The sequence below is a fragment of the Heterobasidion irregulare genome (assembly GCF_000320585.1).
Source record: "Heterobasidion irregulare TC 32-1 unplaced genomic scaffold scaffold_07, whole genome shotgun sequence".
NCBI lineage: Eukaryota > Fungi > Basidiomycota > Agaricomycetes > Russulales > Bondarzewiaceae > Heterobasidion > Heterobasidion irregulare.
In genome coordinates, this window is record NW_009258203.1 from 1,235,801 (window position 1) to 1,251,411 (window position 15,611).

At 53.0% G+C, this 15,611-nt stretch overlaps 4 protein-coding genes across 4 annotated transcripts; 2 read left to right on the top strand and 2 right to left on the bottom strand.

The window, feature by feature from the left end:
• Window positions 1-2,557: 2,557 nt before the first annotated feature.
• On the bottom strand, window positions 2,558-3,808 carry HETIRDRAFT_48931 (uncharacterized protein; the record flags this gene model as incomplete). The annotated part of the gene is made up of 4 exons (XM_009549637.1): window positions 2,558-2,757; window positions 2,812-2,955; window positions 3,015-3,479; window positions 3,601-3,808. The coding sequence occupies 4 exons, from the start codon at window positions 3,806-3,808 to the stop codon at window positions 2,558-2,560; spliced, it is 1,017 nt and encodes a 338-aa protein (XP_009547932.1).
• A 1,225-nt stretch (window positions 3,809-5,033) lies between these two features.
• HETIRDRAFT_386381 (uncharacterized protein) lies at window positions 5,034-6,541 on the bottom strand. Its single transcript, XM_009550105.1, has 4 exons — window positions 6,227-6,541; window positions 5,884-6,132; window positions 5,570-5,822; window positions 5,034-5,505 (listed from the first exon to the last, which is right to left on the bottom strand). The coding sequence occupies exons 1-4, from the start codon at window positions 6,504-6,506 to the stop codon at window positions 5,280-5,282; spliced, it is 1,008 nt and encodes a 335-aa protein (XP_009548400.1). The 5' UTR covers window positions 6,507-6,541; the 3' UTR covers window positions 5,034-5,279.
• A 3,643-nt stretch (window positions 6,542-10,184) lies between these two features.
• HETIRDRAFT_322804 (uncharacterized protein) lies at window positions 10,185-11,280 on the top strand (the record flags this gene model as incomplete). Its single annotated transcript, XM_009550106.1, has 4 exons — window positions 10,185-10,308; window positions 10,359-10,531; window positions 10,584-11,027; window positions 11,116-11,280. The coding sequence occupies 4 exons, from the start codon at window positions 10,185-10,187 to the stop codon at window positions 11,278-11,280; spliced, it is 906 nt and encodes a 301-aa protein (XP_009548401.1).
• Window positions 11,281-12,036: 756 nt separating this feature from the next.
• On the top strand, window positions 12,037-15,155 carry HETIRDRAFT_63668 (putative amino acid transporter). The gene is made up of 22 exons (XM_009549669.1): window positions 12,037-12,247; window positions 12,324-12,347; window positions 12,410-12,472; window positions 12,531-12,576; window positions 12,645-12,693; window positions 12,750-12,823; window positions 12,879-12,958; window positions 13,015-13,089; window positions 13,151-13,223; window positions 13,277-13,425; window positions 13,461-13,465; window positions 13,546-13,572; window positions 13,627-13,655; window positions 13,747-13,770; window positions 13,834-13,897; window positions 13,951-13,990; window positions 14,043-14,087; window positions 14,141-14,228; window positions 14,288-14,477; window positions 14,536-14,748; window positions 14,809-14,826; window positions 14,882-15,155. The coding sequence occupies exons 1-22, from the start codon at window positions 12,134-12,136 to the stop codon at window positions 14,991-14,993; spliced, it is 1,602 nt and encodes a 533-aa protein (XP_009547964.1). The 5' UTR covers window positions 12,037-12,133; the 3' UTR covers window positions 14,994-15,155.
• Window positions 15,156-15,611: the final 456 nt, after the last annotated feature.

The window sequence follows — 15,611 nt, forward strand, 5'->3', positions numbered from 1 at the left end:
GCTAGAGGCATATGTAGATACCATCAAGGATATGCATTGTTTGTATGAGCACCTCTGCAGATGAATATTGGGCAAATCACAGTCACTGTGTAGGATAACAAACTGAACAAGTAGACACTTATAGGCCACAACTTGGATATCTGTTGGGCTAGTGGAGTTTACCATGGCTAAAACATGCCATCCTCTGGAAGAGGGGGAAGAAACAAGATGAGAATAAACACTAGGAGAGTGCAAAGGTAGTAACAATATCCATCAGTTTTGCCATACACATTATATCCATGCTATGCGGCTCGAATCATTGCTTGAAATGTTCCGGAAGTCTACAATCATTAGTCAGCTTTAATTCCCACGATGTCTGAGAACATTTTGAACCAATTGATGAGGATGATGATGTCTGAACCAGTACTATCACTTCCCCGGAGCTGCAAAACTTTTTTGTTTCCTTCATAGCGGCCTCAGATCAGCGTCTTTCCCCTCCGATCTTGGCACATACCTACTATAGCTTTTTGAAATGTAGCCTATTATTTTTTCCTATTTTTAAAATGAGAGAACGAGATGCTGAGGCACAAATGAAAAGGAGTGTCTGAGCATAGGTAAAAACAGGGAGTTGCAACTTTTCCGACCATCGGGTCACACGCTGTCACGTTCATAATTGGACCCCGCAGTTGCGACTCCAGGGAACGCGCGGCGGAGTTGAACAAAAGCATGAGCTTTCTGTCACCCTTTCCACTGCCCGTCGCAAATATTTTGCTGTGGGATGTGAGACACTTCAAATCGAATCAAAAATACTCGGATAGCTGTCCTAAGAACTTTTTTATGGCTCATTATTTTTTTGATTGATAGTTATACACCAGGATCTGAAGAGTCTTGAGCATCTCTTTGAAAATTCCTCCTCCACACCAGTATCTTAGCGTTTTTGTGCCTTTGCACATATTTTTCTTTCTCAAAAAAATTTATGCACCTAATGGTGGCCTATGAGAGCACCCATGAATGTTTTTGAAGCACACAGATTTGTGTTGCTTTCAAAAAACGGAATGTGATCTTCACGTCCCATTTGCAACTCCGGGGGAGTGATAGTACTATATGTTTGGATAGGCCCAAAATACAACGTATTATGGAAACTTTAAAGACTCGCTGATATGTAGGGTCAATAGTGCCAGCGCAGGCATCAAATAACAGCCAATAACAAAGCTAGAAAATAGGCCAACCGCGTCGCATTATTTCCCGGCGCTGTGCTAGGGCCCCATTAGTTTCGGCCGGGTACATGCATAGCTAGTGGCTGCCCTCAGATCAAGAACAAACATAACAAGCATCTCCAGGCTATGGAGAAGAGCAGCTGCACCGCAAGCCACATCACCGTGAAACGAGAACGCGACTTATCTGTGACCGCCCTAGGGGGACCTACCGACCAACTGGTAAAAATCGCATATTGGTGGATTTACAGTAGCGTAATATGCACGGCCAGTTAAATGATAACGCTCCACAACAGCTCTACCTGCCACACGGGCCAACGGGCCTAGGTGCAGTGACCGCCTCCGCGAGTTTGTGAGTAAGAGTAAGGGTAGAAGTAAGAGTAAGAGTTAGAGTGAATAAAGAAATCGGTCGGAGACAGGCTCTACTTTCCGGAACGGCATGTATTGCGAATCGACACTCGACGCTCACCACAGCGACGCGTCGCGCGCATTACACGATCTCTGCCCTCTCCCCTCTCTCCGAGAGGGCTACTACGGCCCCCCATCGGCGGCCCGGGCAAACACCGCAGGATCTTCCAAAGGTCCGATCTCCGCGTCAGGTGTACACATTGTACAAGTATGTGCAGCACGCGCGCGAGTCCTGCAGGCAAACGAATAGAACGGCAGGCCGAGAAAATAGTGAGCGGTAGCAGACTGGGCGAAAAACACACGGAAGGGAAAGTGGGAGTCGAGTGAGCGAGAGAGGAGAGCGCGAGAGCGCAATGGCTCGAGAGGAAATGGTTAGAACGAGGAGCGACAGTGAGGATTGGTTTGGGCGATGACAGACAGCGATTCGGGAGCCCATGGGGCGACTAAAGCCAGGATAGAGAGAGAAAAGGTTAGAAAAGGAGGGGAGGGGAGAACGAAGAGGCGATAGGAAACACTATGAGGAAAATATGGGAAAGAATAGAGAAACGAAGGTTGAACGAATTTCGGGAAGATGGGGACTGCCGCATTGCGGTGCCCGCATATACAACACTATACACCACCAGCCTCGGGTCCTCATGCGACCCAACCACCCTGGGCTGTGTCCTTTTTATTTTATCTCTACATTCGCGCCGGTGAGCCCGAGTGCGAGTGTGCGAGAACTAAGGACCCAGAAAGATCTGGAGATCCACCGACGCCCACAAGCGCCCATCGACGTCACTCGGCAAGATCACAGCCCGATCCCCGCCATCCCCGAGCCCCGAGCCCGAGCTACCGGCGCCTCCGATCCTTTAAGATAGTTTGGACCTCTTTCAGATCCCCCCACACCACACCACACCACACCACATCATACCCCTCCGCACGCGACCAGCACGACCGCAGACGAAACGCGCACCGCGCTACGTCTCGATCTGGAAGCTTGTCACTTGTGGGAGGTACGCAGCGGCCGCGAGGTCGAGGATGTGCACGTCGTCAAAGACGGTGCGTCCATCGTGCCCGCCGAATATGAACAGGCGCGAGTCGGCAAGGAGCGAGACATGGTACCCGCGCGGCTGGAAGGGGCGCCCGAGCGTGCGTCGCGGCTCATATTGCAAAGTCACTATGGGGTGCGCGGTGAGCAAGTTACTCAGGGTAAAATAGACGGCACACAAACCGAGGTTGAAGAGAAGTAGCTCAGACGTATAATCATGGCTGTCATGACCGCCGACAACGAACAGATAGGAGCCAACCTGTGTCACTGAGTGAGAGAGCCTGCGGTGTTGGGTATCTGTCTTGAGTTCTTTCCACCGGCACGTATCTACCTCACATATCCGTCGTTGAGCGAACGGCTAAAAGTAATAGAGGGAAATGGCTCACCGAGATTCAAGCACCATATGTCATAAAAACAGTCGTGTCCATCGCTCCCACCTATGACGATCATCATATTTCCCACAAGCGTCGCGGTGTGGTACCCGCGGGGCTTGGGCTTTACACGGCCGGCTTCGATCTGTTGCCACTTAAGACGCTCGAGGTTCGCGGTGACGTCGAGCGTCCAGAGGTCGTTGAGCGCAAACTCGCCATTGCCGCCGCCAAAGATCCAGAGCTTGCCCTTGTACATGACGGTCGTGTGCGCGCGGCGAGGAGCAGGCGCGACCTCCACGTCGAAGCTTGGCCGGGTCCATCGCCGCATCTGCGTGTCGAGCACCCAGATGTCGGAGTAGTAGGTCGAGCTCTGGCCACCGCCGAAGACGACGAGCTTGCGGTCGACGAGCGTCGCGGTGTGCGCGCGGCACGGTGGCGGGATCTCGCCTTGCATCTCGGGGCGCGTCCACTGCATTGTCTCTGCACGTGCGCGTACACGGCGCAACGGGAGACAAGCGTGCGGGTTCCGATATCGGAGCGAGTTGACGATGGATCAATATGGAGATGCGGAAGGTGGACGAAACGGGGCAAGCGTGCTTACCAGTGTGGAAGCACCAGACGTCCTTGAAGCAGTCTACGTCGTCGCACCCGCCGAAGACCCATGCGGTGTGGTCGACGAGGGTGACGCTGTGCGCGCGCATGCCGTGCGTTGGCAGTGTCCCCCAGACGGGGGCCCTGCTCCAGTACATGACGCTTGCGGGCGCGGGCTCTGCATCGCGATTGTGCGGGAGATGGGGGATCGTACGCATGCGCGGGACGGGCTCGCCGCTGGCAGAGCTTAAAGTTGCTTTGGACTGCTTCGCGGGAAGCTCCTTGGTGGGGAGGGAGGAGGAGGAGGCATTGAGGGCGGCAAGGCGACGGACAGAGGAAACATCGGAATGGCTGGCGTTCGTGCTGGCGTCAGAGACGGCGGAGCGGCGGGAAGACGCGGAAGAGGTGGAGGGCTGACGCGGACCTGCGGGGGCACGGACGAGGGGCGAGCCTGGGGGTTTGAGGGTTGATGTGGAGGCGGTGGCGGAGTGAGTGCCGTTGAAGTAGGGCTGGGCGCGCTGCGCCGAGGATGGGGATTGGACAACGGGAGAGACCAGGGAGCGGTCGACGGAGGGAGGGATGGCGGGGGTGGGTGGTGCGCGGTTGTGGTCGTGATCACGTTTGGTGCTGGCGGAACGGGAGGCCGAGCGAGAAGTTGAGCGCGAGGCGGAGCGGGAGACGGGATCAGAGGGAGGAGGCATGGAGAGGGTGCGCAGATAGAAGGGCTGAGAGAGGCCGTCTTGGGGGTCGGGGAGGTCGTAGTTGTCTTGGTCGTCGTCGTCGTCGAAGAGGAGGGTGTGGGAGGAGAAGGTGAGCGGGGACGTCGAGGACGAGGTGTCTGTGGGCGAGGGCGGTACTACCATCTCCATCCTTGGGATCGGGTGATGATCGTGGGACATTGTTACCGGTTGCGGTCCCGTGAAACGCAGCTAGCGCGTGCCAAACAGGGGGTTGGAGAGCTGGAGACTCGTGCTCGCACTCGCGAAGGAACCCGAGGGCGAAGGTCAACGGTCGCTGCGCGTGGCCAGCGCCGCTGTGAGTGCGGACCCAACTTGGGCTGACGGCGCTGACGAGAATGGAATGTCATGGGGCGACCTGTCACCGACAGACAGGATCTGGCAATCCCTCTTCTGATCTCCCTTCCACAGCATCTCCCTTCCACAGCATCTCCCTCAACCCATCTCCACTCCAGCCCATGACTGGCCCATGCTGACATCCGGAGAATGCCCACGGCCTTTCCGAATCGTGATACATGCATAATTCTGTTTGATCTTCCCGGCTCCCATCAATATTCAGCCCTCTTTTGTTCCCTTTTCTGGTATATTGTCCAGCCCAGGCTGCGTTGGCATCATCTCCTTACCGACTCGGAAGGATACGGAAGGCCACGGCGACAGTCTGCGACATTGATACGTACAGCAGACTCAGAGACCACGCGTGTAAATTCACTAAAAAGCTGCATCATATCATATATTGTGAGAGGGGGTAAGGTTGGTCCGGAGAGATCCCGCAGAGCCAGCGCACAGTTATATGTAGCTATTTGATCTGAGAGGGGGGAGAACGACACAACCTGTCCATAACGTCAACAAAAACGCATCCCGTACGCGGGCCTACCGTCTACAAGCAATCGCGACCACGCACCATCGATCCCGCACTTATCCTGAAAGTCCAGTGTGGGCACGACTGATCCACTCACATGCAACCCTTCTCGTCCCCTATTCCACTGCCCTTGGCGTGTGTGCGACATGCTGCACCGCCGACGCCGACGCCGCTCCCAGGCTCCGCGACCCCGATGCGCAGCTTCGCGAGCGCCGCGCGCAGGAGGTCAAACACGGCCTCGTGCGGCGCAGGCTGGATCGAGTCGATGGTGTGCTTGTGGATGAGGCCCGACACGGGCGAGAACGTGTACGTCGAGTTGCTGCAGCCCCCCCACTTCTGGTCAACGCGCACGCTCTGCTGTCGGGTGAACATGGGGCACGTACACTTCCCACTTCGTCTCGCTGCCGGTAACGCGCGCGCTCCCGGAGACTGTAAATCCGACAAAAAGGCTCTTTTCTCGCCTGAGCGTGCGATTGCGCGCACTGTCTTGTTCAAGCCCCGATGACGGCGTGTGCGGGGCACGTGACGACCGGGAAGGGTTGACGGAGAGCTTGTGGACGTCGACGGATAAATCGGAGTAGAGCGCGTTGAGCGTGTGGCGGATGAACACAGAGGACGCGATGTACAAAGGGAAACCTACGTTGCGTGCACTTCAGAAGTCCAGTTTCCCAGGTCACATGCAAAGAGCAGGACGTACCTTCGACGTGCAACGTGCGCGGGAACGGCGACGGCAGTGCGTGCGGCGGGGTATAGGAGAAGTAGATATTCGGGCTGTAGATCGACTTGCTGTCGTCTCCGTGCGCTTTGGCGGTGGTCGGCATGCTATCCCTCGCGAGGTCGGCGCCAGTGAGGTTCCACGACGGAGATACGGCGGGCGGCGCACGGGTAACGAGCCCCGTATTGAAGAACGTGGGAAGCGTCGAGCGGAGCAGGTCGATGGCCCGTCCTACCGGATCGGGCGGGGCATCAGAACGTGGGCTGAAGATGTTTCAAAAGCGGAGAGAGGCGGGGGAGATGCAAGTCACAGCGGCGTGGCGCACCTGTGCGCAGGTCCCATTCGGTATCTGAGATCTCGGGCGGTGTGTCGGGGCTCGACTCTGGTTGCGTGTGGGGATCCGAGTCGTGGCCCGTGAGAGGGTCGATGAGAGGAGAGAGTCGCAGCGCGGTGGAGGAGTGGTGTCGGAGGGCATGAGGACGTTGAGACACGCATGGTGTGTGTAGGCGTGGTATAGAGTTTTCAACAATTGACGAAGGGTGAGATGCGCGTCTGCATAGACAGCGAGCTCGTCGCAGAGAACGTTCGAGGCGAGGGCCAGACATGGCTCATGTCCTTGGGACGCGGCGGTGGGAGTTGTGTCCTGACGATGATGCCGAACCATAGACCAGGGTTGAGAAGCCTTGGTGCCTCAGAATCGGCTATGTCTGCATTCTGTCCCTGACCGTCTATGCTCGTCGCTCGACGCTCAACACACTCTCATTACACAGATACTCCTGTCGCATCATGCAAGTCGTTCCTCTATGAAAATTACTGGCTCTACGCCATAGCATTGTACCACGGAAAGACGCGAAGGGTTACAATATATAATCGCAGAGGGGATCTAGGAGAGGATGGGGGCATCCAGAGTGAAAATCAGGCCAGGTCTTACGGCCAAGCTGTGATGCAGAATATGAGTTACCTTACACCCTAGTCGTTAACAACAAGCTGAAGTCATTCCTCCGGTCCCTCGCATTACAGCAGTATGTCGGTGAGGATGCTGCTCACGATCACTGGTCGCGATATGCTTCATCGGCTGATACTGCGACGGTGCTCGACATAAACCATCTGATGTGAGTGAACGAGCGCAAATTTGGAAGAACGGGGAAGAACTTGGAGGTGTCGCGACCATCGACAAGTACGCGTCTATCACGTGACGAACGCGATACGGCACATTCGGCTCGCCCTGTGTGCGGAATCGCATCTTCTTGAACGGAGTTGCACAACAGTGTCTATAGGACGGATCCGAGCGACGTCAGATCTTCAGGGTTCACCATCAGGCAAGGGCTGAGCGTTGGTCGTTATACCTTTCTGGACGCAGGCCTCCCACGACATTTCGGGACCGTGATTAGACCACCTGCGTTGTCGTCTGAGGCCTGTTGGGCGGCGGGTCGTCGACGTAATCATTGAGGAGATGTTGTGCTGGTTAGTTGACATGGAGATCATCCGCTGCCTTGAGGCGTTGCCAGCGTAGGTGCATGGAACAGATAGAATGGACGTTGGTGATATGACAGAGAGCTAGAGGTTCGCAAGAAGGAATGGAATGGTGAAGAGCAGCGAAGCGATGGAGGTGCGACTGAAAGAACATGGGTGGTACGAGGTAATCCATAGCCGATAGGTGAGGCTCGTGAGAGCTGGCAAGAAGACGAGCATAACCGACGCTGGCAGACAGATACAAGTCATTGAACAATGATAGTAGACCGACGTTCGACCGACAGAGACACAGAGACACGTCAGATTCAGAACATTCCCAGGTTCTGTCGAGGGGAGCCGTTCCAATCATAGAATCAATCTTCACTCTCTCGTACTGCCATCGTAGATCATAGATCTGCCACACTGATCAGTGCCCCTTCCCCTGCATTCGCAGGCTCCTTGATGAAGCATATATTAATATGTGATGCATCCTGATCCCTCAGAGTGTATCAGCCACGATTGTGCAAGGAACAACGTCAGGTCCTGCCAGGTCCTGCCGCCCACATGAGTCTCGCATGCAGGTAAATCTCAGCATCAGTTGGATGGCCGAGGGACATCCCATAGCAGCCGAAAGTGAGCATATGAGGTCAGATCGTGGATGCAGATTGATCTTAGCGACAGACCAGGAGAGACCACATCATTTGAAGCATGTAGGCCACAGTAAGCAAGCACCAGCGCGGAGAAATCTGAAAGGATTATGGAGTAGCAAGAAGCCCCGTAGGATACCGCACTTTTCGGTCGTCGAGGCTTCCTCGAGATGTAAAGATCCACGTTATGGGACGCGAATGACGAAGAAGTAGGGTCTCCGATATCAGTCCGATATCTTGTCGATGCAAACTCGTAGCTGGCAACAGGCAACAGCAGTGTAATAGCTTGTAATGCGTCTGAATGATCACAGGACCTCCGATCGCTGGAGAAGCTGCTGGACCTCTTGGAGGAAGTAACCGAAGCTTATTGGTCATTCTGGTTATACCGCCGGGCCCTCGATGCGTCATTGCCAGAGAAGCAAGCAGTAGCGGCTAGTAGCAGGTACTTACAGGTACTTACTATGCGTTTAAGTATGCGATGGACTTGGCACGCGAAAAAGTCGGAAGTCCAATGAGGGGTTGGTACGGCATGGACTCGGTGGAGGGTAACAGTGTCTCAAGTCCCTCGATTACATAGGATCGAATGCGACTGCAGTTGCGTTTGAATCCCATTCGAGACGCATCCCCACATAGACAGTGATAGCCCGATTCGTGCAGAGAAGTTTGCCTACCTGGTGCACTCTAAGCGCTATCCGCATACTTTTGTCAGAGCGGTCATGGATGGGTGCATCCATATCAATACAAGCTTCTTTACAGAGCAGCCATCGAACCGCCTCGCGAGCTGTGTCACAGACGTTGTACTTGCGAAAACATCGCACTGAGTAGTGAGCACGGTGATAGGACGAGCAGCGAGGCTAGACAATTACCTTGGGAACGAACAAGGACACGCCGTTCGAGACGAGCGTTTAGCAACGCGCAAAAAATAACCAGATACGGCAAACAACAGCCGTACGAGAGTCGTACGAGGCGTCTATGTTCAGCTTCGTCCTTGCATGTTTTGCTGCAGGGGGTCACAAACACCGGAGGGAGCGAGGCAAGAAGTTTGACGATGCCGTCCCATGCCGGTTCAGGGACAAGAACTACCTGTTATATATAGAGGCAATTATCGAGTTGTTATGGACACGGAAGGGCATAAAGTCGGGGTGGCGGAACGTCGCGGAGGTGTGTGATTGATCAGCGGAGTGAGGGAGGATCAAACCGCGAATGCGATGACATGCTGCAGGAAAAAGTTGCTGGACGCCAGAGTGATTCGGGAGAGAGAGGCGCTATGTGTATACTGACGGCGAGCGGTCGATGTGACAATTGACGGGTCGACGGAATGCGACGGCAGACGGATCGACGGACAGAGGCAGATTGGTCTCAGGAGGTGGAGCTGACAGCGCGGCAGATGCAGGGAATCCAGGCACGGAGGATGTGGATGGCAATAGCCGCACGAGGGCCGAACATGCACATGGACTCATTCAAGATGTATATAAAGGAAGATCTTCCGACGGAACGTCCAAACCCGTTCTCTTTCATCTTCCTGTCCTTTTGCAGCTCTCTCTGGCTGTCGCCTAGTGCGTCTCCACACCTTCACGAACGCCCCGGCCTGGTGTCGTTTTCTTCTCTCATTTACCAAGCCCTCAACGCACTTCCTTCCTTTGCTTCACCCGTTCCCCCTTGAATATATAATTGTCGACGTCCACGCTTGTTCGAATCCGAGCCATCATGTTCACCAAGGCCCTCTCCGTAGCTCTCTTGTCCCTCACGCTCTCTTCTTTCACCGCGCAGGCCTTGCCTCGTACCTTTGACTTCAAGAACAGCAACAACAATGCTGCTAAAGCGCCAGCCGCGAGTTGTGCTGTACGTTTGGCCAATTCCCGTTTTGATTGATTAACATTGTCTGATAACTCTGCAGGCACCGACCACTGTGACAGTGACCTTGACTTCCACCGCTGGCGCCGCCTCATCGACAGCCGCTGCAGGAAACAATAATGCTAGCACCGGGACCGCTGCAGGCAATTCGGGCACCAAGTCTGGTTCTAGTAGCACCGGGACCAAGGCTGGCAACAGCTCTGGTTCCAGTAACACCGGGACCAAGTCCGGCTCAACCGGCTCAGGCTCACAGTCGGGTTCAAAGGGAGCGTCGGGAAGCAGCTGTATGTCGATACTCTGTTTGCTGCTTGTGCCTGCAGTTCAATATGTATGATCTTGCCATGCTTACACTTCATATTTCTCTCAGCTACCACGTCGTCTGCCGCTGCTGCCGCGACTACTTCTGCGGCATCCAACAATGCCGCGACCTCCAACAACTTGCAGACTTCCTTAAGTATGCTAGCAACGCTTCTTTTCCTTTGCTATTATTGACCCATTTTTTAGCCCTTGACAGTTCAGTGATTGCTACTGGGTTCGCAAAAACCGGCCAGGAGACTCCGACAGCCGGGCAGTCTGCCAGTCTCACGTCGACTAACAACTTCATCAACTTCTGTGCTACCGTGCCAGGAGTGCCTATCACGAACGGTCAACAAATCAAGACAGGGTCTTGCAACCCGGTACTTCATCTTATTTGCGCCGTTATTGCACTCGTACTCATGCACCTGGCAGGCGCCCATGGGTGTTATCGCTGCGACGACGAACATGCCGTCCTCGAAGTTCACGTTCCCAACGAACTTCGGTACGATTCCAGCCAACCAGGCCTTCACAATCAACATGGCGATCAACAACATCCAGACCGGCACGTTCGTGAACGCTCAGGCCAACTACTACTCCGCGCCCCAGCAAGTCAATGCACAGGGCACCATCATCGGCCACACGCACGTCGTCATTCAAAAATTGGACGCGATCGACCAGACCACCCCTGCGGACCCCAGCGTCTTCGCATTCTTCAAGGGTATCAACTCCGCTGCGGTCAATGGCGTTGTCAGTGCAGACGTCACTGCGGGTCTCCCCGCGGGTGTGTACCGCTTGGCCTCAATCAACGCCGCGGCGAATCACCAGCCTGTCCTCGTTGCTATCGCGCAGCATGGTTCTCTCGATGACATGGTCTACGTGAGTTTTCATTAAATCTTTAAGGCTCTTGCCGATTTGCACGCGCTCGGTGTCGAACATTCATTAACCGGTGATTGTGATCGCACAGTTCACGGTGTCTGACAGTGCTGCCGGTGCTGCTGCCGGTGCTAGCAACTCAACGGCTGCTGCGACAAACAATGCTGCTGCGTCCACCACGTCGGCTGCTGCCGCTGCGACCTCCAAGGCTGCAACTGGCACAGCCCGCAAGCCCATCGGTGCTAAGAACGCATAAATGTTGACTAACATCTGATGTTGACGTCTCTGCATCTACCTCCTTACGCCCCTCACTTCATTGGATGCGCACATGTTGATACCCTCGTTCTCCCTAACGTTATTCGCTTCGAGCCAGTTGGCAATAGTATTCTCCTCCTCCTTTCTGCGTTGTTCTTCTTCTGTTTTGTCTGAGCTCTGCTTGATGCTGCAGCTGTTTCATTGGGCGGTGTTGTCTTGTGCTGGAGCGGTTATAGATCTCGAGTTCATTTACGGGCATATCACCTGCATTTGTTTCGGTCGATGTCCATCTGTATTCGTGTACCGCAGCTTCCAATCTCAGAGTTTGCTTCAGGATTTATACTCGTTCAGACCTCATTAACGGGATGAAGTGGGTTCGTTTTCGCTGCATGAGCCACAAAAAGAAACAGCGTACATATGTGAGCGGAGTCTTGAAAAAGTTATGACCCGCTAACAGGTTGATCTATTGGTCGATGGCGATTTTCTCAAACTCAAAACTTTCGAAAGTGGCTAAAGCCCACCGCGAGGGTCGAACTCGCAGCCTTCAGATTAACAGGTCCTGAGAATCGGGAATCCGTAAAAGTCTGACGCTCTGGCCGATTGAGCTAGGCGGGCATATCTTAGGATTACAATTGTAATATATGACAAACCTCTTTTGTTCAAAGGCACGCACTGCCGAAGGCACCACTTTAGCACGGGGCTGCACGGGGTTAGAGGCAGAAATCATGTGGTGAGAGTCAATTGCCGTTCCTGATCCTCTCAATCCACCATAAAAACTCTCCGCTCCTTTTACTCCACCGTCGGTCGGGTTTTTCGTGGGCATCCCAGAATCATTCCTCCTGCTTAGTAGGGCGATGACTGACAACGAGCGCGGACGAGGGGATTCCATGGACAGCGATGACGACCGCAACCTCGAAGCTATGGGATACGTCCCTTCATTCAAGAGGGAGTTCAGCAATCTTGCGACGGTGCGTCCCGCATGTTGAACGGCTCTGTAACTCATGTTGTTCACTGGCTTTTGTCGTCATTGTTTTCGGTTTATAGATCAGTTTCGCCTTTAGTATAATGGTTCGTCGTATTTGAAGTCACTCTTCCCGGGAATAATCAGAGAATCTGTTCGCAATGTGCAGGGCCTCTGCTCATCGGTAGCAACCACGTTCAACACTCCCTTGACCCTTGGCGGCCCTTCGTCTGTGCGTACTATATTGTCCGTCTATATTATCGAGCTCTTAGCATTCGTGCGTCCCGTAGGTCACTTGGTGTTGGATTTTGGGAGCAACTATGTGCTTCACCTTAGGTAAAATCCTCATACCCCCTGCAACCATGCCTCATGATCTGTTGCTGATAATGACGCGTCAAAAATAGGCGCGTCCATTGCTGAAATTGTCTCGGCGTATCCTACTTGCGGAGGACTGTATGTATGCATCAACCCCTAAGTGGACAAACTCACTCATCAGTGGCACATGACAGATATACGGCATCTGCTCAGCTGTGCCCAAAAAAATATCGCCCTATCGTTGGGTGGGTGGTAGGGTGGATGAACAGTGTGTATCAGCCGCCCGTTGCCTTTTTGAGTGCGACCCTGATATAGTTTGTCAGTCCTTGGTCAGATTGCGGGGCTTTCATCTACAGAGTTTGGTCTAGCCAACATGATATGGGCCGCTGTCGTCATTGCCAAGGTGGGCCCTGCTATCTCTTGAGTTTTAATAGAAAGCTCTGACCATATGCCGTCTAGGACGGTGCGTACGAAGTCACGCAGGGTAAGGTTGTGGGCCTTTTCGTTGGCCTTCTCATATTCCACGGCATACTTGTGAGTAATCCTGTAGGTTCACTGGCAGTCGATGAAACTGATAGCGGGTCACGACCGAAAGAATTGTCTTGCCACTCGCTACCTTGCGCGCTTCACAACAGGCTTCGTGTTTGTCAATCTTGGTGCAACTGCTCGTATGTGCTAAGACTATTCTTGTTACAATCTTTCTTACGTCGGTTTCACAAAGTCATTATCATCGTTCTTCTCGCGACAACCCCGCGTCATGAGATGCATTCTGCTAGCTACGTATTTGGTTCTGAAGGGATTATTAATCAGACCGGAGGTTGGAACGATGGACTTGCGTTTTTGTTTGGGTTGCTCAGTGTTCAATGGACCGTAAGTTCTCATTAAAAAACAAGAAGTGTGAACCGTTGACAAATGCAATCTATATTTGTTGTTTAGATGACGGTAAGTTTCATGATTGTATCACGCGCATTTATGCTGAACTGTCTCGAAGGACTACGACGCAACGGCCCATATATCGTACGACTTAGGCTTCATCTTCTATGTTTTCTCACTCTGACCCGTTTTCATTAGGGAGGAAGTCAAGCGCGCCGCATACGCAGGTACAGTGCTTTTTTCCTGTTGTTTGCGCCAATTGAGCATACAGGTGTCAAGATCCGTTGCTGATTAAACCGTGGATTTGATGATGTATAGCTCCCGCTGCCATCTTTATTGCAGGTACGAGCGCATGCTTACCAGTAGCTCTGCCTTCATCCTAAGACCCAAAAATGATTTGATTAGTGATTGGTACTGGTCTTCTCGGCTGGCTGCTCAATATTGTCATGATTCTGTGCTCCGGACCATTGTAAGTCAGAAACATTCTTTTAATTCAGTCATCAGCCAATGAAACCTTTTTAGCGAGGATCTACCTGGACCTTCTGGGTCAGCATTCCTTCAGGTATTCTCATGCGCCCCATCCATGTTAGTAGTCTGAACTGACACTTGAACAGATAATGACTATGCGCATGGGCAAAGGCGGAGCGCTCTTTCTCTGGGTATGTGTTCGAACCTTTACATTTAGATACATTTATCTTACCCTGCGGTCCAGACCTTCGTCTGCCTGACAGCATTCTTTGTTTGCCAAACGGCTCTGCAAGCTTGCTCGCGAACTGTATATGCATTCAGTCGTGACCGCGGTGCGCTACGTCTGTCACAATTCATTCGGTCGATGCGTCCTGATGCCGATTTTGAATAGGTCTACCCGATCATGGTTACTTCGGGCACATCAGCAAGTGGACGATGACCCCTCTGCGTGCTATCTGGTTCACCACCATCTTGAGTGTTTTGCCCGGCCTGTTGGATTTTGCGAGTCCTGTCGCTGCCAATGCCATCTTCTCCCTCACTGCTATGGCCCTGGACTTGAGTTATATCATTCCGATTTTCTTGTGAGTGGGGCAAAATGCTCGTGCTTAGCCGTAATTTATCAGTATACACCTGGAATAGGCGCCGCGTGTACGAACACCACCCAGAAGTACAATTCAAACCAGGCCCGTTCTACATGGGAAATGGTATCCTCGGATGGGCCGTCAATATCAACTGCATCTTATGGACGCTGTTTGTGACCGTCATCTTCTCAATCCCGACGTTGTTACCTGTGACGAAAGAAAACATGAACTATGCCTCCGTTATCACTGGCGGTGTCATAATTTTGGCTTGGTGCGTCCTTCCTTCATGCATCGAGTCACTCCGTGCCTTAGCATTTCCTTGATTACACAGCGCATGGTATATTCTTGGGTACGTTTCCATTACCATTGATCATCTCAGTGTTCTCATGCACCAATTTTTGTAGCGGCCGTCAGCATTACCACGGACCCACATCGAACTTACACGAAAAAGAAGGCTTCGGCGACTTCTCAGTTCGGGAAAAGGAAGATACATCGGATTTCAAGAACGATTCTTGAAATAATACACGGGAGGGGAAATCTAATGGAATGTATGAAGGCTGCTTTTTTCTTGGAATTACGATACCTGCGTGCTAGTCAATCACAGGACATGTATTACCACTGCCTCTCGTACTTTGCTGTCCTATTGCTCTCGAGTCTCACTGTGAAAGATACATCATGGAAAAAAAACCTATACCTGCAGACTGCTGAGGCTGGCGCTCAAACGAGCTATTGTTGGAGCAGCGGAATTTGCATTGTCCAGTTGTGTCCGAACCTACCGGTGATTCAAATGATCAGTGCGGACAAAAAACTTGAGCAGATGAGCTGGAGGGAATTGAGTCGTACATATGTTTTCGCAGTCAAAAGCAACATGATACCAGGTTGTGCCCGGAGAGCTGTGGTATTCCAGGGAGCCGAAAAAGGATAATCAACTCGGCCCGCTGCGCAGTCCTTCCACGCCGCAGCAAGTTCATCAAGGCGCTCATTCGCACTCCCGCCCTGTAACACCGCGGCGGACGATGTCAAAAATAAACCATCGAGGCATGCGCGCCTCTTCTTATCATCTCCTTCCGTCCATCTCCCACCCATTGCCTCTATCCTCCATTCAGCGATGAGGGCCCTGCTAGTATTACTGGC